This window comes from Urtica dioica, chromosome 11, assembly GCF_054948205.1.
Source record: "Urtica dioica subsp. dioica isolate 48M chromosome 11, U.dioica_male_clone48M_v1_H2, whole genome shotgun sequence".
Classification (NCBI taxonomy): Eukaryota; Viridiplantae; Streptophyta; class Magnoliopsida; order Rosales; family Urticaceae; genus Urtica; species Urtica dioica.
Window position 1 is genome coordinate 6,926,989 of NC_142766.1, and position 24,716 is coordinate 6,951,704.

The 24,716-nt window shown below is 36.3% G+C and overlaps 1 protein-coding gene, 1 long non-coding RNA gene and 2 pseudogenes across 2 annotated transcripts; 1 reads left to right on the forward strand and 3 right to left on the reverse strand.

The window, feature by feature from the left end:
* Positions 1-7,059: 7,059 nt before the first annotated feature.
* LOC149380912 (glycolipid transfer protein 1-like) lies at positions 7,060-7,962 on the reverse strand (annotated as a pseudogene).
* Positions 7,963-12,988: 5,026 nt separating this feature from the next.
* On the forward strand, positions 12,989-15,312 carry LOC149380913 (uncharacterized; annotated as a pseudogene).
* A 446-nt stretch (positions 15,313-15,758) lies between these two features.
* LOC149380914 (uncharacterized) lies at positions 15,759-16,309 on the reverse strand. Its single transcript, XR_016301979.1, has 3 exons — positions 16,177-16,309; positions 16,039-16,138; positions 15,759-15,952 (listed from the first exon to the last, which is right to left on the reverse strand). It is a non-coding gene; the product is annotated as an uncharacterized LOC149380914 (long non-coding RNA).
* A 231-nt stretch (positions 16,310-16,540) lies between these two features.
* Positions 16,541-19,539, reverse strand: LOC149380915 (uncharacterized). The gene is made up of 6 exons (XM_089629922.1): positions 19,296-19,539; positions 18,828-18,873; positions 18,630-18,748; positions 17,280-17,350; positions 17,088-17,174; positions 16,541-16,986 (listed from the first exon to the last, which is right to left on the reverse strand). Exons 3-6 carry the CDS (start codon positions 18,736-18,738, stop codon positions 16,711-16,713), a joined length of 543 nt encoding a protein of 180 aa, XP_089486048.1. The 5' UTR covers positions 18,739-18,748; positions 18,828-18,873; positions 19,296-19,539; the 3' UTR covers positions 16,541-16,710.
* Positions 19,540-24,716: the final 5,177 nt, after the last annotated feature.

Genomic DNA, 24,716 nt, shown 5'->3' on the forward strand with positions numbered 1-24,716 from the left:
GATTAATTGACCTTTCTCGATACAGGTTGAACCTGGAGGATCTTGATCACGTACTGACTAGATCAGTGGACACTTATCACGATGAGTAAATATAATTCTAGTATAAAAGAGAGTTCAGTCTTGGCGTACCTAGGTGGAGTCTGACCAAGATTAGACAAATCGATGTGGAAAAGAGAAAAGACTTTTTCTTCTTTTCATCGGATTTATTAAGCTTCTATTACTAGGTCCATAGTCCCCGATTCGGCTTCGATAAGACGAATAAATAACCTCTAATAATAATGTGTTTCATTATTATAGATATCACAAGCTGTAATAGTGATTAACAGCATTTAATTCAGAAAACGAGTATTTGCTTAATTAATATAGTATTTATAGTAGAATTGTTTATTTATTGTTTGATCAAGTAAATAAGCAATTGATCCATTAATTATTTATTGTTTGATCAAGTAAATAATTAATCAATTACTTATTTGTTTATTGTTGGACCAAGTAAATAAATAATTAATTGGGCTTTAAGCAATTGAGCCTTGCACAAAAGTGAAAGTCGAATTTTAGGATTTGGCAACAAGGAGTCGCGCAAATCCTTTGGCCGAGAGCCATAAAACTCGTCCACTATTATGTTGGTACTTACCAATATTTTCTCTTTAGTTGTTTAAATAAAGGAGAGAGAAAAACATTTAAAAGAAAATAATATATTGTCATTTATTCTCTCTCATGAATATTTAGAGAGAATAATATTTAAAAGAAAATAAGATATTGTTCTTTATTCTCTCTCATGAATATTAGGAGAGAATAATATTTAAAATGAAATAAGATATTGTCTTTTATTCTCTCATACTTAAATATTCTCTATTAAAACATAAAATAAAGTATCGTAGATATTGATTTGATGTCTAAAAGAGAAAGTGTGATTCTTGAGATAAGATCCAAAGGCTAAGCTTTGACTCACTAGTGTGAACACAATAAAAGAAAATAATATATTTTGTAAACTACCATGACAATGATATAAATATGGGTTCATGAGAATAGAATAATAAGCTTTTGGAAGATCAAAAATTCGACCAACATAGTGTGTGGCCGACTTCTCTCGATGTCTCTCTCTCATTGGAGTTACTCTATTCCGTTCTTAGAAAACAAGAGTGAGATCTTGAAACAACATTGTTTCTTGATCGTGTGAGATTAAAGAGTGTGGTCCCACGCCGTCTTTCTTTATTCGTCCGGAGATTACGTTTCGGAAGACTACGGTGTCATCAAGAGGAGTACAAAGATCTGAAAGCTTGAAGAAGGAGATCAAGGCGTTTGAAGACGGATTGAGAAAGCTTAAAGTTTCTGTTCGTGAGCCCAACTCATAAGTTCTCTATGAACATTGTTCTTTGTTCTTATTGATTGCTTGACATGTTTGAATGCTTTCCTTATTTAATTAATAAAGTAAATCTAGATCTTGTTAGATAACCATACATTTAATAAGCTCTTGTTAGTGTAATTAATTTATTCCGCAACTTAGATGGTTATCAAGGTGAGCACATAATCACTATACAAGTGTTTTGAGAACGATTGTTCATGTCTCATACCCACTTGGTTCACCAAACAAATGGTTTCGGAGCGATTGTTCGTGTACAATACCAACCGTGATTAACAACAAGAGGTATCAGAGTGATTTCTCATGTCCGATACCCTATGTGCATCACCGACAGGTGGTATCAGAGCGATTGTTCGTGTCTGATACCTACCCTCGTTTCCCAACCGGCCGTGTCCGACCGGTCTAGTGCGCGGGATTCGGTCGGTTCTTTGTGAGGCCAGCCGACTACGTCATCAAAAGGCCAGCCGGTCATGTCTGAGGCCGGCCGGTTGGTTATGCTTTGTTAAGGCTAACCTGTCGTGCCATCTGAAGGCCGGCCGGCTGTGTTTAGGGCCGGTCACCTGTGCCTCCAGGTGGCCGGCCGGTCGCGTCACCGGGCAATCGCGGCACGTCGTCGCCTGGTCCAATTACTCAGTCGGGATCATCCCGAGTGGGTCCACTTTAGATGGATCCGTCTCTCGAGTTGGAGGCTCGGAATCGACGGATAACATTAGCCCCCCCGAGTTCCCTTTCGAGCGTAGGTCGAGTGGAAACTCAAGACACTTGCTACCAATTTGGCTTGCTGCGAGAGGACCCGATTGCGATGGATTCCTTCGGCATACACGTTTTCTGAGAAGGCCCGAGTCGGCGCAAATGTCATGTGTTGGGATGGGCCTGCCGTAGACTTAGTTCCCAGCGAGCATGGCACCTTGCGGTGCGCGTGTGGCGTGTTGGGTTTCGTCTATTGTTTCAAGACTGGCTTTAAGGCAGATGTGACGCATGTTGGTGTGCTAAACACTTTTTCGATTCGCGTCGACCGTTTTTGTTCCATGCTAGTGCGTCGCACGGAGTTTTGAGCAGAAAACCCGCGGGAACTCGCGGGTGTCCTCCCCGGAGTTTTTTTTGGGTATTTGTAGAAAAACCTAAAAAAATTGTAAAAATGAGAGGCGAAGGATGAAGTGCAAATGGAGTTTGTATTGCTGTGTTATCAAAGTTACACTTCTTTGGCCACTGGCTTTGTTACATGATAAAATAAACGCAAAAGACTTTAAGCAAAAAAGATGCGGAGGGATGTGGCGAGCTTCATTGATAATATTGCCTCAGGTGTTCGGCGTTCCACGGATGCGTGAATACGAGGCCTTCCATGTTTTCGAGCTCGTAGATGCCATCGTGTATTGCTTTGCGCACACGATACGGACTCTCCTAAGTGGGCCCAAGACTCCAGCTCCTTTTAATTTGGTGTTTTGGAACACCCTTCTCAGAACAAGGCGGCGAACTTCTGCAACTTAACCTTCAAGTTATAGTATCTCTCGACTTTTCTTTTTTGTGGGGCGAGGCGGGTCAATGCGTCTGCCCTATTTTAATCTATGAGGTCGAGCTCGAATCTCATCACTCTGTTATTGTCGTCTTCCTCGAAAGCTTCAATGCGAAGAGTGGGAAGTTTGATCTCGATGGGGACCACGGCCTCGACGCCATATGCGAGGGCGAATGGGGTTACGCCGGTCGCATTTTGCTTGATCGTTTAGTTCACCGACTCCCATTGGCCGTTGGCCTGCGGATGCCTAGGGAAGGAGAAAGTCTTGCCTATCTTCAATTGCTCGTAAATCTCGCGAACACGCGCGTTGTAGAACTGCTTGTTGTTGTCAGTCACGATCGATGCGGCAATCCCAAAGAGAAAAATGATGTTTTTCCAGATGATATTGGTTGTGTTCGCCTCTGTGATCTTTGCCAGTGGTTCCGCCTCCACCTATTTGGTGAAATAATTGATTGTAACAATCGCATGCCTGTATTGCCGCGGGGCCATGGGCAACTCGCCGATGAGGTTAATCCCCCACTTCGCGAAGGGTCGAGTTACAATGATCGGGCACAGTGGCCCGGGTGCCTGGCTCGGGACGTGGGTGAACGTTTGGTATTTGTCGCATTTTTTGGCCCACTTGTGTGAGTCCTTTTTCAAGGTTGGCCAAAAGTACCATAATCTCAGGAGTTTCATGGTTATAGATTTTCCGGCGGCATGGTTCCCACTCAAGCCTTCGTGAACCTCGCGGAGCGTGTTCTTTGCTTCGCACTCGGTCATTCATCGGAGTAACGGCATCAAGTATACTATTTTGAATAGGATGTCTCCCATCATCGTGTAATTCGACGCCTAGTTTTTCAGCTTTCTTGCCTCCTCTTTGTCTTCGAGTGTGGATCCTCGCTCGAGGTATTCTACTAGTGGTGTCATCCATGTCGGAGGCGGCCCGTCCTCGATCACTCATACGTCGCCTCTCAAGACATAGGGTCTGGTCAATACTTCGATGGGGACACTCCATTCGCATTCGTCGTCTATCCCTGATGCAAGGCATGCTAGGGCGTCGGCCTCAGCGTTTGCCTCGCGAGGAACTTGCAAGATTTCGAACCACAAGAGGGCCTCGAGATTCTTCTGCGTTTTTGACAAGTATGCTATCATGTTGGATTCCTTGACTGCGTAGTCGCCCTTCACCTGATTCACAATGAATGCGTAAATTTTGGACTTCTAATTTGCATGTCAATTCTAGTCCCACAATCAGGGCTTCGTATTTCGTCTCGTTGTTTGAGGCCTTGAATTCGAAGCGTAGTGCGTACCTCAGCTTTTGTCTATCAGAATTTGTGAGTACAACGCTAGCGCCAGCCCCCCGGGCGTTTGATACGCAATCCACGTTCAATTCCCAAACAGGCCCTATCGGGCCGCTAGTTCTCTTCTTTTACAACTCGTCGTTGTCGCCTTTCTTCAAATCTCCACATACTTCCTTCACTTTGTCTACTTCCTTCTTCCCTCCTTGGGCCGATATGTGTACGAGAATTCTACTACGAAGTCGGCGAGGGCTTGATTCTTGATAGTCGTCCTTGGTTGGAATTCGATTCTGTACTCCCTCAACTCTTGCGACCAAATGGCCATACGCGAGCATGTCCCTCTTTGCAATGCCTTCACGATAGGATGCCCCGTGCCCACCATGATTGGGTGCGCCTGAAAGTAGGGGCGTAACTTTCTCGTGCTCATGATGAGAGCAAGAGACAATTTCTCGATTTCGGGGTATCAAGTCTCGGCATCGAGGAGAGCCTTGCTAATGTAGTATACGGGTCATTGCACCTTGTCTTCCTCACGTATTAGTACTGCGCTCGTGGCCCTATCGGAAACCGCGAGGTAGACGAACAAGGTTTCACCGTCCTTCGGCTTTGACAGGAATGGAGGTGAACTGAAGTAGGCTTTCATTTCACGAACGCTCTTTCGAATTTCTTCGTCTACTCGAACCCGTCTGTCTTCTTTAACGCCCTGAAGAACGGTTGGCACTTATCGGTTGTTTTTGACACGAAACGTGTCAGGGCGGAAATCCCGCCAGATTCTGAACTTCTTTGACTTTTTGCGGCGACCTCATCTCTAAGATCGCCCTTATTTTCTCGGGATTTTCTTCGATCACGCGCTGATTCATCATGTATCCTAGGAATTCACCATATTCAACCCTGAAGGCGCACCTGTTGGGGTTGAGCTTCATTCTGTATCAACGGAAGATTGTGAACATCTCCCTCAAGTCACAGACGTGATTGACAACCTTGAGACTCTTGACCAGCATGTCGTTGACGTATACTTCCGAGGCTCATGGAGTCGCTAGGGTAACTTTTGAGCTACTCAAGCAAAAATGCTAACATGTTCTACTTTCATTAGAACCCTTTCACAAAGAGCCAAACATCTATCTTTCTTTTGTCCCTTAGTCACAAAAAAACTTAGCCAAGGAATGAAAAATCCTAGAAAGAACCCCGTTCTCTATCGACTCTTGAGTGATTGGTGTCGATCTTGTGGATTGCGTGCTTGTATCATTTGTCAAAATTTATGTCGCGCTGGCATTTGTAGATATCTTGTTTTTCCTTTTATTTTGTGCTCATGAAATAGAAGAAAAAGAAAAGAAAAAAAATATAAAAAAATAAAAAGAAATAAAAGGCACAATCATGCCCAAATCTTGAAAAGTTTGCATACATTTAGTTTTCATTATTGTGATTTTTATTTTTTGTTTATTTTTGGCGCGCCATTAATTTCTTGTTTGACAAGAAAGCACATAATCTAGACTATGAAAGTGCAAAAAGTCCAAGTTTGTGGGGAATTGTGAAGCTTTGTGCTAAAAGAAGAAAAAGAAAGAATTCTTGAATAAAAATTGAGAATGTTGGTTGTTGGTGAGGATGAGTCGCTAGGGTAACATTTGAGCCACTTAAAAACTCCATATCCTACCCTCTGACCCTCCCCGAACATTACAACCCGTGAAAGACCTTTGGACTTTCACTACCTCGCCTAAACCGAGTGGACAGTGCTCGGTGAAAAGTCTTAATGTGTTCCAAGTTCATTAATGAGCACATTGTATCGAGTTTGCATGCTAGGAAAAGGTGGGAAGGTCTCCGACGCTCATGACTTGGGCTAGAAGCAATCTATTACACAGGATTATTCAAGCAAGGTAAAGCCACACAAGAGTTGATTGAACGCTTGTATTAATTGAGCTTAGTTGTGGTTGTTCTTACTCTTGGAGTCAATTTTGTCTAGGAGAGACGTTCTTGCGAGTCCAAGGTCCTAAGCAATTTCAACACTCATTTTTACTAGCTCCACGGTTCAAGTTTGGGGGTATTTGAAGAGTGTGTTTCATTTAAAATATATCCCTTTTACGCAAAAACTAAAGCTAGTCATTAGCTTATTTGATAGTTTTTGGTGGTTTTCAAGATCAAGACAGCATAGGAGAGTTTTGGTGCAAACATGGGCAGAAATGGAGCTTAATGGCACCAAGAAACGACCCCTGGGAGCTAAATTCAAAGCTGGAGAAGAAGTCAGCACAGTCTCGCGTGTCACTCAAGACTTAGAGTGCGACACGCTGGAGGTTTCAGCAGAGCGTGACGCGCAAAGTCCTTACGCGTCGTACAACCTTGCATTTCGAGGCACCCAAAGTTACTAATTCTAGCGCGACGGACGCGCAGACAAGAACGCATCGCCCGCAACAGCCACACAACGTGTCCAAGACCTTGTGCTTCGCCCAAAGTGACAGACTAGATTTTTAAAGAGCTTGATTTTAGCTACTGAGGACTCTTGGATCTCATCCAATGGTCTAGGATGCTCCGAAGTGAGGGAATCCAATGACATAAGTTCATAATCATACATGCGGAGAGACCTATTAGAAATGAAGAAGAAAGAGCTTTAGTTTGAAGGAAGAAGTGACGGCCTCCTCTACCATCTACCTAGGGATGGAAAATTCGTGTTCGTGTCGTAATCGTGTCGTGTTTATCGTGTTTTTGAAAATATGCAATAGAACAAAATCCGACCATTTATTAATCGTGTTTGAAACTTAGATCCAAATCCGACCATTTATTTTTTTACGAAACCATATCCATTTAAATTAAACCATTTATTAATCGCGTTAAATGGTTAATTTAATCGTGTTTTAATCGGTTTTATTACTCATTTAGACAAATTAATTACATCTACATTAATTACATCGAGAAAAATGTGTTCTTCATTGCTCGAGCACTCCTTCCATGGCATTTTGATGGAAGAGTAAACACCTACCATTGACACCATTAAAAATACAAATTTCAACAAATATAGGCTAACAGAATATGATGCTAAGATGGACATGATAGAAAGATCTAATCTCTACACAAGTCAAAACTATTGACGCTAATAAAAGAATCATATGGATTTCGATAAACCTTGATTAACACAGAAAAATGAAAAATAAACATCTTAGGATGAATTGACCCTCTACAACCTCATATTGATTTAACATATACTTCTCAACTTCCCTACCCTCTAAAAACCATTTAGCCCAAAAATACCGCTTTCTTATTTTCGGTAACATACAAGTTAGATGAGATGAATGAACATCTTAAGATTGTTGCATGTTTGATATGTAGAAGGTGATTTTAGAGAGGAGTGAATGAAAGAAGTTTGACTTGGTCAACCAAAGAAGGCCATTGGTGCAACTGAAAGAGCCTTTAGTTGTTTTGGCCTCAACCTCTGGACAAACCATGTCGTACAAGTATTTGAACTTTTCGCGATCTATGTTATATTTCGTCTCTAACCTCTGCAAAAAAAAAATAATAGTAATAATAAAAAAAATCAAATAAATAAATTGGATTGTAATTCAAGCAACATTGCACAGACCGAGATGTTGCCGCCGATATCGGTCTTGACGAGGACCATGGCCGCTCCGAACTTGTCTGAAATTGAAACCACAAGGATTCGAGCTTTTTTTAAATCAGGGGAAGAAAAATAAATTGGAAAAGGATCTAAGTTTACCGATGAGAGGCAAAGTGCGTTTGCAGAGCTGCAAGAAAGGCTCCGTCAGGATTTAGTCCTCGTCGGATTTGCAATGCTTCATTTCTTCCAACGCCGGACTGAACACCGTCTCTGCCATCTTTTGATCTCTCTCTCTCTTTGCAACACAACAATGTATCGCGTTTTCAGTAATGGTGATGGAAAAAGCACGAATCACGTGATAATCGGCAGTCTCGTGATTGTATATTCCCAATATTGCTTTAATCTTTCTCAACACATGAACATATACAGTTACATACATAAATAAAGCTGAGTACTACGAATCAATTCAGACCAGAGATCTTATTACAAATAAACTCTGAATCCCTAAGCGAGAGAGAGAGAGACTTACTGATGATGTGATTCCGACGACAGTGGGCAATTCAGCTAGGATCAAGATCGATTCCACGTTTCTCTTTCTCTCTCTCTCTCTTTCTCTCTCTATCTCTCTCTCTCTCTCTCTCTCTCTCTCTCCCTCTCTCTCTCTCTCTCTCTCTCTCTCTCTCTCTATTGGGATTCTCAGTCCGACTCTCGCTCTGTCTATTCTTCGTTCCGATTCTCAGTTGTTCTCCCTCCCTCTCAATTTCCCTCTCTTTTTTTTCTTCCAATCTCGCTTTGTCTCTCTCTCTCTCTCTCTCTCTCTCTCTCTCTCTCTCTCTCTCTCTCTCTCTCTCTCTCGAATCGCCTCGCGATTTTTCTTTCCTTTTCTCTTCTCTTCTGCGTTTCTCTTATGTGTGTTTGCGTGCAATTTTGTTTAAGCGTGCTTATTTTTCTTTCTTTTTTTCACACAAAAAATAGGAGGGAAAGTGATGGGGTGAAACAAAATAAAAATATTAGATTGAAATTTCATGGAGAAAAATGGAGGGAATATTATGGAGGGATATCAAATCTCAATATTAATCTACAAATTTTATAGTTACATGAAATAATAATAGAAGTTTATAATTACATTAAATAATAATAGTTTATGAATGACATAAACAAATAACATTGGTAATGTAAAGTAAATTTTTAATTGTGAGTGTTTGATATGAATTGAATTGAATTAAAATCAAATAAAATTGAATACGATACGTTATTTTTATACTATTATTATTGTGATTGTAAATTGTGAATTGTGATGGTTCAATATGAATTTAATTGAAATCAAATAAAATTAAATACGATAAGTTATTATGAGACTATTGTTATTGTGATTGTTAATTGTGACTGTTCGATATTAGTTTAATTGAATTGAAATCAAATAAATTTGAATACGATACGTTATTATGAGACTATTGTTATTGTGATTGTAAATTGTGAATTGTGGTTTTTCGATATGAATTGAATTAAAATCAAATAAAATTCAATACGATACGTTATTATGAAACTATTGTTATTGTGATTGTAAATTGTGATTGTTCGACATAAATTGAATTGAATTGAATTGAAATCAGATAAAATTGAAAACAACTAATTCGATAGATTATTATTGCTTTGATTAAGTCAACTGGCTATTATGTCACTAATTAGATTAGTAATTGAATTGAATTCATATCGAACACTCGATAGATTAGTTATGACACTATTGGTGTGATTAGTTATAACACCAATTCAATTCGATAGAAGTGTTATAACACGTTATGACACTTATTAGCATCAATTAGTAATTGTCAAGATAACATGTCATAATAACGTATTGATTAGTTTTACTAATCTATCGAATTCAATTCAATTACTAATCTATCGATAGATTAATTGTAACACGTTATGACACTCAATTCAACTACTAATCAATTTGATAGATTTAGTTATAACACGTTATGATACTATTGGAACACCACTACACATACTAGTTAGATTAGTTATCGAAAACAACTAATTCAATAGATTATTATTGCTCTCATGAAGTCAATTGGTATGCTATTGACTATATTATATCATACGTGAATTGATATTGATACGAATGTACCTTATTTTCAACCTCAACCCATACCGAAATTAATTGAAAATTATAAGTTGTTCTACGACCATATAAATGTCAATATATGACAAAACAGTTCTTTTTATTCCATCATATTTTCTAATATCGATTTTATATTTATACATTTTATGTTTCGTTTATATTTGGCTTATAATTATAATTTTATATCTTTTTGCTTTATACTTATAATTTTAGATAACGTTTCTATATATTAATAATTTTACATATATAATATTAATCGTGTTTAACTGGGTCGTAATCGTGCTATTACTCGTAATCGTATTAAATGGGTCATATTCGTGCGGGTCGTAATCGTGTTTCGTGTCGACCATTTAATAATCGTGTTAATCGGATTTTAATCGTGTTACCGTAATCGTGTCGTTTTGACCTATTATTTAATCGTGTTAGCGTGTTCGACCCAATTAAGAACCGATCCATTTATTGAGATCCAAATCCGCTTTAAATCGTGTCGTAACCGTTTCGTGTTTCGTGTCCGGACCAAATTGCCACCCCTACATCTACCTCTACCTCATCTCTTGTTATCTCTCCATCTCCATCTTTTCTACTTCCATTGTTGCTACTTTTACTTGCTCTATAAGATTCTTGTTATTTTTGGTATTTTTGGAGATTGATACTTGATTTAAGTTTTGTTTGATTTGAATAATTGAGATTCCTTTTTACGTATTTGCGTTGCTGATTACTCTTGTAGTTACGTTGATTTGCTCGTTTTCAATTATGAGTAGCTAAATCTAGAGTCGAGACATGATGTAGTTGGTGAATGGGTGTGTGTATTGGTTCATGGCTTAGGATAGAAATGTTCTTCGTGATAGATAAGTCAAAAAGGAATTTCATGGGTTGTGGGTGTTTTTCATTCTCCTAGCTAGCTTAGCTACCTAATTAGTTAGTGTTGTTCCATGTTTTGAGAACGAGAGGGTAAAGACATGAGAGAACTACCCAACCCATCATTAGTCCACCTAGATCTATAGAAAGACTAAGGGAGTGGTGTAATCGTTTGAGCCTCGATCTTAGTGCAGTACGTTGTTTTAATAGAGTACCAACCGATCGGTGTAAGCTCGTCAATCTACTAAGGCCCCTAGCAACTCGAGAGAGGTTAGTGGATAAAACCAAGAGGCGAGATTAGAACCCTTAGCTTTTTCTTATTCATTTTGAACTCAATAGCCAACCGCACCTTGAAACCAACGAAGTCGTGTCCCTCGTCTTTTAATATTATTTAAACCTCGCTTTAATATTTTCTTATTTGGCATTCTTGAAGTCCAACAATTGCAAATTCCCATCCTTTTACTTTATGTTTGAAATCCATTGATAATAGAAATTGACAAAGTCTAGGATTCGTGCTATATAGTCCTCGTGGATTGATATTCGTGCTAGACACACATTATTACTTGACGACATTCGTGCACTTGCGATTGTGTGTGTAGAGAGAAATATCCACCGATCAGAAGCCATGGCCCACTCAAAATGGTCCAAAGACAAAGCTCGAGCCCATCAAAGCACATGTGCACACCGCGCAAAGAAGTGTGCAACGCGTGAAGGCTTTGGCCTGACGTGGCATCCCTTCAGCGGGCCGCACAAAGTGCAATGAGGACTACCCATCACGTGCTCCTCCAAAAACACACCGCGCGCGCTTGATTTGCGCACTTACCTTAGCATGTCGCGCCCATTACCTGGCGCGATGCGTAGGCGTACGCACAGTCTTCTGCGACGCTCTAGCCGATTCACACCGTGCGCTCCATGCCAAACGACTAGAGCCTCTCTTCAGCATCACAAGCACTATAAATACCCCTCCTCATAGCGGGCAGGTACACACACAATTATCTCTCAAGATTACTCGATTCTATTATTCTGAAACGCTGGCGAGGACTCTCCGCACTCTGTTTCCTCTGTTGAGCCTCTAATCTTCTCAAATATTCATTAACAAATATCGGTCCCCCACCTCACATAGCAATCAGATTAATGTTGAGCGTCGTAGCGCGCATCAGAGGCGTATGTGCCCATCTAAGCTTAATTTTTCTTCTTCTTACTCCCAGATCTCCGTGACGAACTAAGAACGCATTTGAGCTAGAGTAATGACAACTCATGACTTTCGAGTTTCCCCCAGTTGGCTCGAGTGCGGCCACTTGATCCGGCCTTGAGTCGAACCGCCCGAAACATTACTCGGTTGTTCATTTTCGTGCGACAACAGCTCTTATTCGGATTCCCTATCGTGGGAATGGAAGCGATGAACGGGGAGACGGTGTCTCTAGTGAACTTCGACGACACAGGGTCGGGTTCCTCATGAAGTGCAATAGCTTGTAGATATATGACAAGGACGATCGATTCTTGGTTGCAGTTTAGTTTCGTTAGCGAAGTGCAACATTGGACAACAATAACAAACAAGATGATTATATTATTCTCTGCTCTCCTCTCTTTGTCTCGGATTCCTAGAACCTCACGCCATAAACAAATAAAATACATACGAGGACTGAAACCCTCATTCTATCTAATAAAAATTTCCAGGCATTGGCCTCTTTAGCTAAGTAGAGACTACGCGTACTAATTAATTGTTGCTATCCTTCATTCTAGCATTGTCAATATTAATCTACATTATGATCCATAGTTCTGTTTTTATCACAAAGTCCTGGACACAATGCAGGACCATATTAATTCATGTTACATTAAAAAAAAAAAAAAAAGATCAAAACAAATAAACGTATGTAACATGATATAAAATTAATGTTAATGTTTCGTGAGCGATATAAAGAACTCCATTTCAGGGAAAATCTGGAAAAGGAAATGAGAGACTAAACTTGAACTACAGTTCGAAAAACTATAACTCAAGCATCGTAGGCTTTACAAATTTCTGGTAACAAAATCGATTTTAAAATTAGAGATAATAGCGGCATTAATACCTAATGTTTTCGCGTGGATACAATTTGGCACCTAATCTTTTTTTTTTTTACCGGAAAAATACCTATAGTAGCATTTCAGTGTCACCGTTACATTTTGGTTGTTTAATGCTAACAGTTTTCCACGTGGCCGTCATTAGGTGAGTAAATTAATTCATTTAAGAAGTAAAAACAACAGTAAAAAGAGAAACAACTTAAATTTTGAAATCAATGAGACCTAAAATGAGCGGTCAAACCAAAAAAAGAAATCGACGAAGATGGATGAAGAACGAATCGATGAAGAACAAGAGGGTGGTGGCGAAGAAGATTCCGTGTTTGAAGAGGAAGAGTACAACGAGCATGAAGACCTTGAAGCTGAGCAAACGAGTCATCCTCAGAAGTGGTGGTCGGATGTGAACGCCGTATGTAACGACAACAACAACAAAGGGGATGGCGACTCTAATGGATTCGTGTCTGAGAGCGACCTCGAGAGTTTGTGTAGCGATGAGGATGAGCAGTTGACGAAGAAGAGCAAGCGAGAGTATAATCCACGGTCAAATCTTGCGGATTTCAAATTCAAACTAGGTATGCAATTTCCAACGATGGGTCATCTGAGACATATTCTCAGAGAATAGTTCATTAAGAATGATAAAGAATTTCAGTACATTTTCAATGAAGGGAGTCGATTGCGAGCAAAATGTAAAGGGAAAGGTTGCAAGTGGGTTCTATATGCTAGGCTTATGAATTCAGACACGAAAAACTGTTAGGATAAACACATTGATTAATATCCATGATTGTGGGATTGTGTTTGACAACAAGCATGTTACAAGTACTTGGTTAGCCAAACATTTCCTCGAACAGTTTAGGCTTAACCCTAACTTACATTACCAAGCCTTCAAGGAAATGACATGTGCTTCAAAGTTCAGCAATGTGACCAAGACAATGTTCTATAGAGCTAAGAAAAAAGCTAGAAACGCACTGGAAGGCTCTGTTAGAGATCAATATGCAATTCTAGATGATTATTGTAGACAACTCACAATAACAAATCCTGGTAAGTATGTTCTAAGTTATCATGATCAATATTGTTTTTATTAATGGGCATGCTTAATATTTGAATTTGCTTGAATGCTAGGTACTACGGCTCTGCTTAAGACCAATCTTGTGAATGATCAAAGAGTCTTTGAGAGGGTCTATATATGCTTGAAGGCTTGTAAGGATGGGTTTAACAAGGGATGTAGGCCACTGCTTGGGTTTGATGGTTGCTTCCTCAAAGGATACTGCAAAGGGATGTTGTTGGCCGCTGTGGGCATTGATGCAAATAACTCATAGTATCCAGTGGCATGGGCTATTGTTGAGAAGGAAAACACTGCTAGCTGGACATGGTTTATGGAGCTGCTACGTGAGGATTTGCAGATTCAGAACACAACTGGATTCACTATGGTTAGTGACAGGCAAAAGGGGTTAGAGAATGCTTTGGCTGAGGTTTTCCCTGGAGCAGAATTCAGGTTATGTGTAAGACATCTACACGCAAACTTCAAGAAGGACCATGGTGGATTGTTGCTGAAACAGATGATGTGGTGTTGTGCTCGAGCTACTACACCTGCTGAGTTTACTAAGAGAATGGCTGAGCTGAAAGCAGAAGATGAAAAAGCTTATCAATGGCTTCTCAACAAAGATCCAAAGGCATGGAGTAAATCACATTTCAGAACACATGTCAAATGTGATATGCTCTTGAATAATCTATGTGAAAGTTTCTACTCTGCAATAATGCCTGCAAGAGACAAGCCAATAATCACTCTGTTGGAGAAGCTGAGATTCTGGCTAATGTGTAGGTTTGCTTCAAAAAGGAATGAAGCTGAAAAGTGGTTGCATCCAGTAGGAAAAAGAGTGTTGGCAATAATAGAGAAGCATAAGCAAGTAGCAAGGTATTGCCAATCTACACTTGCTGGCAATGCTAAGTTTCAGGTAACATTTCTTGGAACCGAGACTTTTGTAGTTGACTTACGGGCTAGGTTATGCACTTGTAGGAGTTTTGAATTATCTGGAATTCCTTGCCCTCATGCATTAGCATGTATATGGTCCACTGGATTGGATGTCATGGATGATGTTGATGACTGGTACAAGAAGCCGGCCTATTCTGCTGCATACAGTGCTATAATAGAGCCCATGACCAGTCCTGATAAATGGCCAGAACTTGGGCTACATCCAATTGTTCCACCATCAGAAATTGTACTACCTGGATGGCCAAAGAAAAAGAGGAACATAAGCAATGATGAACCTCCAACTTCTGCCACAAAGCAATCCAGAAAAGGCCAAAGAAATCACTGCAGTAAGTGCAGGCAGACAGGGCATTCTATTGTTACTTGTCCTAATGTAGCTACTGTTCAGGTACATTCATCTCGAGTTTTGTATATAGATAGGGCATTTAGTTTAGAACAGGGCATTCAGTTTAGAATTGCATATAACATGTTATTTTGTGTTGTAGGTGAAACCGGCAAAGGAGAGAGGAAGGCCAGTGAAAGCAAATCCTGATCCGGAGACAATCAAGAGGAAAGAAATGAGGCAGAAACAAATTGCTAAAGAGAAAGGACCTTCGAACTGATTGTGTTTGCTGAATTCAACCTCCAAACTGATGGTGTTTTATGTATTATTTTGTGGATGCTGTTTTAATTTTGTGGTGGTGTTTTATGTATTATTTTGTGGATGTTGTTTTATGTATCATTTTGTGGTGGTCTGTCAAACTAACAATATGTATCAGAAGTACTTCAATATGTATTTTGAGTATCAGAAGTAATTCTCTATTTTGAATGAAATTGTCACTTTGAACAACATCCAGCAAGGCCCTTAAAATTGTCAATGTTCTCAATTTTCTCACTGTCACTTTGAAAAAAAAACAACCTTCATAAATATGATCAATATCCAGATTACAAGCCCCATGATTAGCCAAAATACATACATATACTACAACAACATTACAATAAACACTAAAGCCATGACAATAAATCAGCCTTCATAAATATGTTGAATATCCAGATGACAAACCCCCCTGTGATCAGTCAAAACAATATTACAATAAAAACTAAAGCCATGACAACAAACATGAAAACAAAATACACAGTACTCCATCTTCCACGTATCTTCATTATTGTCCCCTGATTCTCTTCATCATCATCTGTCATCCTATGGTTCTCAAATTCGAGCTTGTTAATCCTCCACTGAAAGCAATCGCAGCCTCCTTCAGACTGACCCGACAAAAAAAAAATCAAACTACTCAGAATCTGAATAATTTCAAGTATAAAATTAAATGAAAACTCATATGGGAACTGACCTTTTTCTTGTAACAACTAATGAATCTCCTACCCGGATTCATATCGGTCCATGAAGTGCGCTCAACCAATGGCACACCACATTTGCACAAATCTTGAAACCTTGCCTGAGAAGGCGATCTCTTACTCATCGACGGCACCTTGCCTGAGAAGGCGATCTCTTACTCATCGACGGCGAGCTTGCGCCAGACAATACTCGATGGCACTTCGTACACCTGCTATCGAAGGATGAAGACGAGCTTTCGTCGAACATGGCGTCAGTATTGAGGGGATTGTGAAGAAGCGAAAACCAGAACTAGGGCTTTTGATTTGGGATTTTTCTATCGAACGAATGTGTTTCTTATTTCAATATCAGTTGTTTTTATTTCTTAAATGAATTAATTTACTCACCTAATGACGGCCACGTGGAAAACTGTTAGCATTAAACAGCCAAAATGTAACGGTGATACTGAAATGATACTATAGGTATTTTTCCCGTAAAAAAAAAAAAGATTAGGTGCCAAATTGTATCCACGCGAAAACATTAGGTATTAATGCCGCCATTTTCTCTTAAAATTATCAATATAGTTAGTAACTTGTGTGAGAAACAACAAAAGCCAGAAGGGAAAAAAAATAAAAATAAAAATAAATCAGAACAAAACAAACAAACAAATTCCTCAAAGGTTTTAGAATTGTCAATGGCGTTTCTTGCCACCGCCCTTCTTGCCGCCTTTGTTCTTTCCCTTTCCCTTTCCTTTTCCTTTTCCGGTTTTGGGTCCTCTGTTGAAGGTATCAGGACCAATACGGACCTCTTTAGATGGAGCTTGGTGCAACAAATGCTTCACATTTAGCACACCATTCCTGAAATTGCCTTCAATTGACTTTAAAACCCGGTTCTCTGGTTTCCGCTTTGCATCGGGTTTTTTAGATCCGCTTCCATAGCTTCCACCAAAACACCCGAGAATCATCCTCTACAAGGCGTTATATTATTTTATTCAGTGTAACGTAGATATTTCACAGCACTAAAATTAACAAAAGAGATAGTAACAGTTATGAAACACACTGAACATACCTCTTCTTTCATTTTCTCCTCTCTTTTCTGCTGGCACTTCATTATCCCCTTGGCTAAATTAAGTGGCCGTCGCACTTGTTTCTTAGGCTGCGTCAACGCATTGACAAATTGTATTCAGAACTTTTTGTCTTTGTTAGAGAAATCTGTTAACTTTGCTAATGTATGTAAAGAAAAAGAGAGTTTTCAGCATACCTTTCCACCGAGTAAAGCTATCTTCCTATTTTCAAGGGCCTTCTTCTCTTTCCATGTCATATTCGAAGCAGCTGAAACGGGACAGTCAAAGTGAACGATAAAACTAAAGGGCTTTTAGAGAGAATAGTACACTACCCAAATCAATGGTGTTAGATTTACTAGTATTGAAAGTCAGGAATGAAAAAAAAATCTCAGAAACACACAAATACAAGGATGATAAGTCAAGACTAAAAAGCTAAGACACTCCTGATTTTCAAGATGTTCCATAGTTAATGTAAGAAATCAGTCTTCAGTTAATGCTACTTAGTCTTTATGTTGAACATCACACCGAGAATGAAACACAACCCATAAAAACTTTTACTTTTTTTCTTTTATTAGACTCTTTTGTAATACAATAAACTACTCAGAGATTGATGGGTATGGTCACTAAATGCCTTGACAATCAAGCCATGTTTCCTACGATGTGTCAGATATGCACGTGAAACATTCCAGCATAAAATAAAATAAAAACAATTGAATAAGGAGGTAACATTAAATATGCCCTATCAAATTATATTTGAACTGGAAATATCAAGCAGGAAAAGAAGAAAAAAAAAAATCAAACTGAAGTTCATATGATAGATCTGTATTTCAAGTAAGCCTTGAGAACTCCCAAAGGTAACGAACAATGACAATAATCAAGAGGTGAAAACATTTTCTGATTGTGCTAACTTAATCAAGAGCTCAATCAAATCAAATGTTCTACTACAAGTACCGATGCTGAAAAAAAAAAAAAAAAAAAAAAAAAAAAAAAAAAAAAAAAAAAAAAAAGAACAAGCTTTACTTTTCTGGCCTAAATCGTTAAAGCCTTATAGGTTCTTCGATAGACTCATTAAGTCTCAGTGGTTGCGTTTATATGTAAAGCCCTCTCAGCTGAGTTAGAACGAGTTCTTGTTGAACAAGAAGAAAAAAATAACTGGTGGCAAGTGAGCTTGATGTGTCTTGATTCTCAGCATCAGAATCGTTACTCTTACATTCGGTTTGAAGGACTTCGTTATGTTAAAATTATCAGAATATTCTAAATAGATTATGAATTGTCATTGTTTTCTTTTTCCATCTTTTTCAAGTGAATATCATCAGAAACATCGGAATTCATCACTTCTTACAAGTGAACTAGGTAGGTTTATTTGCTTTTTCCCATCATTCCAGATTTTGAATCACAAGCATCCTAAGCTCCTTGAACATAATAGAAGCTAAAAAGTAAAAACAACAAAACTAAAAACGAAAAATACAAAGAAAATCAAGATTCTTCGAAAAGAAATTTTGAAACTTCAGTATTAGGGTTTTCTTTAGAGATAAAATTAAACGTACCCAAAAGCTCAATGTCCTTCATGATGTTCTTAATTTTGAATCTTTCGTCATCGTCATTCGTAGGAGCTCTTGTGAACCTCCCTCTATCGTTTTTCTTAGTATCCTTCATCTTTTCCCTTCTATTGAGGCAAAGAATAATAAAAGATTACAAAACATTAAGAAAAAAAATACAAACTCATCACAGAGAGAGAGAGAGACCTGAAGTGATTTTTCACGTTCTTCGGCTATGGCAGCAAAGCGAGACCTGTACGCGGCAAAAGAAGGATTTTTTACGTGAATGACCTTGCTTGAACACCACAAAGACTAAACTTCTAAGTCAAAACCCACAACAAAACCCCCCCAAAATCCAAATACACGAACAAAAACCATCCTCTAAGCCCTAACATCAGGGACCCTGGAATGCTCTGCTTGGTATATCTTCATTAGCCTTTGCCAAACACAGGATTTGAATTTTAGACGATTTCAAATTACATAAACTAAAAACAACAAAAATTACTCTCGAGTAAAAAAGAAAACACTTCAATTATATATTTTCGCAAATGAAATAGGTAACTCAAGCAATGCTAATCAACAAGTCAACAAAATAAAATAAAATAAAATAATAATAAATAAAAAACAAACTGAAACTAAAGAAATTAAGAAGCAACATAAGAGTTTGAACAGCACCTGGTGGTCGTGACGATGAGACGGTGCGATACGGTGGAGAAGGCGAGACAGTGAGCGATACAGTGGGCGAGACGGTGATCGACGGTGGCTGACCGGCGAGACGGCGAGCGATTGGGAGCGACGGCGAGAGGGCTTTCTAATCCTACAGGTATTTTTATTTTTTGGAAAATAACAGTAGAGTTATTTGGTTTGAGAAATTTTGGGGTCGCGACCTAAAGAGTGGCCCATTAACAATGACACAAATAAAAATACTTGACACAACACTAATCAAGAGTAGACTCAATTAGGGATGTCAATTTCGTGTTCGTGTCATAATCGTGTCGTGTTAATCGTGTTTGCATATATAATTGCTAGAACCAAATCCGACCATTTATTAATCGTGTTTGAAATCTAGATCCAAATCCGACCGTTTATTTTTTTTATAGATCCATAACCGTTTAAATTAAACCGTTTAATAGTCGTGTTAAATGGGTATTTAACCGTGTTTAGACATTCGGACTCAATTAGTTGCGATATAATTTATAAAAAACATAACAATCATAAGATTAGAATTGTCCTCTTTCTTTTTGTACTAACTTCCGATACATCGACACTGTTTGTTCAACTGATTTAGAATCACAATCCATTTATAGCATGTAAAAAAATAAAAATAAAAACACTTACACCAAAAACAAACACACTTTAAACTCAAGCCAAAATCAGAAGTTCAACAATGCCCAAGACCAGAAGTTCAACAATACCGAAAATAAAAAATTCAACAAGTACATAATCAATACCCAAATTCACATTCACATATTCAACAAATACACTACGAGTGACTCTCTAACCAATACTCATACGATTTAAAGAAATTGAATATGATACATTATAATGAGACTATAGATATTGTGAATGTCAATTATAAATTATGATTTTTCAATATGAATTTAATTGAATTGAAATAAAACAAAATTGAATATGATACGTTATTATGAGACGATAGTTATTGTGATTGTGAATTGAATTGAATTAAAATCACATAAAATTGAATATGATACGTTATTATGTGATGATAGTTATTGTGATTGTAAATTGTAATTGTTCGATATGAATTTAATTGAATTGAAATAAAATAAAATTGAAGTGATACGGTATTATGAGACTACATTTATTGTGACTGTCAATTTCAAATTGTGATTTTTCAATATGAATTTAATTGAAATCCAATAAAATTGAATATGATACATTATTATGAGATGATAGTTATTGTGATTGTGAATGAAAATTGTTCGATATGAATTGAAATAAAACAAAATTGAATATGATACGTTATTATGAGACTATAGTAATTGTGATTGTTCGAAATGAATTGGGATTCTTATTGCTCCCGTTAAGTCAATTGGTATACTATTGACTATATGTTATATCATACGTGAATTGATATTTATACGAATATACTTTATTTATTACATCATGTTTTCTAATATCAATTTTATGTTTATAATTATAATTTTATGTTTATAGTTATAAATTTATAATTTTACATATATAATATTAATCGTGTTTAAATAGATCGTAATCGTGCTATTACTCGTAATCGTGTTAATTGGATCATATTCGTGCGGGTCGTAATCGTGTTTCGTGTCGACCATTTAATAATCGTGTTAATCGACTTTTTATCGTGTTACCGTAATCGTGTCGTTTTGAACCATTATTTAATCGTGTTAGCGTGTTCGATCCAATTAAGAACCGACCCATTTATTGAGATCCAAATACGCTTTAAATCGTGTCGTAACCGTTTCGTATTTCGTGTCCGGATCAAATTGTCACCCCTAGACTCAATACATGGATGACAATTTGGTCCGGACACGAAACACGAAACGATTACTATACGATTTAAAGCGAATTTGGTTCTCAATAAATGAATCGATTCTTAATTTGATTAAACACGTTAACACGATTAAATAATAGATCAAAACGACACGATTACGGTAACACAATTAAAATCCGATTAACACGATTATTAAATGGTTGACACAAAACACGATTACGACCCGCATGAATATGACTCAATTAATACGATTACGAGTAATAACACGATTACGACTCAGTTAAAAATACGATTAATATTATATATGTAAAATTATTCATTTATAACTATAAACATTAAATTGACATTAGAAAATATGATGAAATAAAATAAGGTATATTCATAGCAATAGCAATTCACGTATGATAACAAACAGTCAATAGTATATCAATTGACTTCACGAGAGCAATAATAATGTATCGAATTAGTTGTTTGCAATTTCTAATTTAAGTAGTGTGTCTAGTGATGTTCTCATAATTCACAATTTGCAATCTCAATAACAAGAGTCTCATAATAATGTATCGTATTCAATTTTATTTTACTTCAATTCAATTTATATAGAACAATCAAAATTTAAAATTCACAATCACAATAACAATAGTCTCGTAATAACGTATCATATTCAATTTTATTTTATTTCAATTCAATTCATATCGAACAATTAAAATTTACAATTCATAATCGCAAAAACAACAGTCTTATAATAACGTATTATATTCAATTTTATCTGATTTCAATTCAACTCAATTCATATCGAACAATCACAATAACAATAGTCTCATAATAAGTAATAACATATCGTATTCAATTTTATTTTATTTCAATTCATATCGAATAATCACAATTCACAATTCACATTTACAATCACAATAACAATAGTCTCATCATAACGTATCATATTCAATTTTATAATTTGATTTCAATTAAATTCATATCGAACACTCATAATTCACAATCAAAATAACTACAATCTCGTAATAACGTATCATATTCAATTTTACTTTATTTCAATTTTAATTCAATTCATATCGAACAATCACAATTCACAATAACAATTACTATAGTCTCATAATAACATAGCATATCCAATTTTGTATGGTTTCAACTTTAATTCAATTCATATCGAACAATCACAATTCACGAACACAATTACTATAGTATCATATTCAATTTTATTTGATTTCAATTTTAATTCAATTCATATTGAACAAGCACAATTACTATAGTCTCGTAGTAATGTATCATACTCAATTTTACTTGATTTCAATTTTAATTCAATTCAATTCATGTCGAACAATCACAATTCATAATAACTATAGTCTCTACGTATCGTATTAAATTTTATATTTGATTTCAATTCAATCAATTCATATCGAACAATCACAATTTACAATTCACAATCACAATCGCAATAGTCTCATAATAGCGTATAATATTCAATTTTATTTGTAACTCATTCAATTTTATTTTATTTCAATTATAATAAAATGACTTATTACATCCATTTATTTTTTAATTCAATATCTAATTTTTATCCAAAATAAAGACACAAATTTTAAGGTTTTCAAATTTTTCTAAAAAAATTCATTGATTCACTTTACCTTACCAATGTTATATTTGTATGTAATTAACAAGCAATCATTATTTCATGTAATTATAAAATTCTATTATTATTTCATTTTAACTATAAATTTTCAGTTTAATATTGAGATTTCATATCCCTCCATAACATTCCCTCTATTTTCTCCATGGAATTTCAATATAATATTTTGTTTTGCTTTTACCCTCCATCACTTTCCCTTCATTTCCTTTTGATATTTTGCCTAGTTTTTGTGTGAAGACTATTTTATTTTTATTTTGTAAAGACTATTCTTTCTTTTATGACTTCCATGGTTTGATAATTTAATCGCGATTAATTGAGTCTGTTAAACACGATTAAATAAACCAGTTAACACAACTATTAAATGGTTTAATTTAAACAGTTATGGATCTGTTAAAAAAAATAAACGGTCGGATTTGGATCTAGACTTTAAACACGATTAATAAATGGTCGGTTTGGTTCTAACAATTATTTATGTAAACACGGCACGAACACGAAATTGCCATCCTTATCAATACTCAACACTATCAGGAATAGATTTATAGGGCAAAATCACCCTTTTTCTCCACTTTGACACAAATAAATAAAATATAATAATTAAAAAGTGAATATTGGGCCAAAAAAACTGAAAGGGTTTCAGGCAACTTGCAAAGGGTCAAAGATCGATTTATAGACCTTGATCTTTTAGAGTGGTTGGATAAGTTGCATGCCTAGTCTTGCTGAAGCTTTCAATGTGGTTACTTGTCATTACATCATACCTTTTTTTGTAAAGCTTTATAAGAAGTCACTTAAAACATCCTATCCAAGTAACCAAATTCAAATAAATATTAAGAAAAAATTAAAATGTACCTAATCTCGGGAAAGTAAGCTCAAGCCCACCTATCAAACTTTGCTTCCTCAAGATATTTAGCTATATCATCACAACTACCTGAAAAAAAAAAAAAAAAAAAAAAAAAAAAAAAAAAAAAAGATTATTAAGTTATATAGCCACACGGTTATAGTGAATTTGGATATAGCCCACATTTCGTTAATTTTTTGTAAATAGCCAAGTTAACTTATTAACAGATTAATAAAAGACTTATTTAATCCAGCCAAACATTTAAAAAAAAAAAAGTAGTTAATAGGCTGTCACGTATGCAAGTTGGCTATTTAAAAAGTATTTACTAAAGGTTGGCTAATTTACAATTCATATAGTTTAGGTGGCTTAAGTAGCCAATTAACTACATACATTTATAGGAACAATCAATATAGCAATCAATATAGCAGTCAATAGATATCTGTAAAATGAGATCTTTGGTATCAACATTTCTATTGTATTTTAATCCTATGCTTATTAATTTGTTTTAATTTGTAATTTTTTTTCAAACAACTAGTTTAAGTCAATTGATTGATTTTTATAACAAAAAAAAATGTTATCAATAGTTTGATATGCCATTATAGATGATAAAATATTTGAATTTTTTTATTGATATATGTATATAATAAATATATATCTATACTAAGCTATTAATATTAAACTTCGTATAATATGATTTAATATCTTACAAACCAAGTTATATTACAAAAATTATGTAATATATTATAACGATTCATAAATTTGAATTTGAAGATTAGACTAATTTCTAATGTTTTATTTTTACTTTTAATAACAATTTTTTGTATAGTTTATTATAAGATCAAATGTCATATTGTATTTAATATGAATTAAATTATGATCAATGTCATCTTGATTTGCCTTTAATATTTTTTTACGTGTATTGTTATTCCATCATTGTTTGTCATTTTTGTATATTTATTAAAAGGAAAGAATATTCTAGGGATGCGGTATATCTCATTAAAGGAAAGGGGTCAACCATGCTAACTGCATACTTTCAAAAGGGGGGAAGCTAACCCTAATCCAATATCTTTTGTCCGATTTACCACATATTTTATGTCTTTCTTCAAGATGCTAGTTGGAGTTGTGGAAATTATT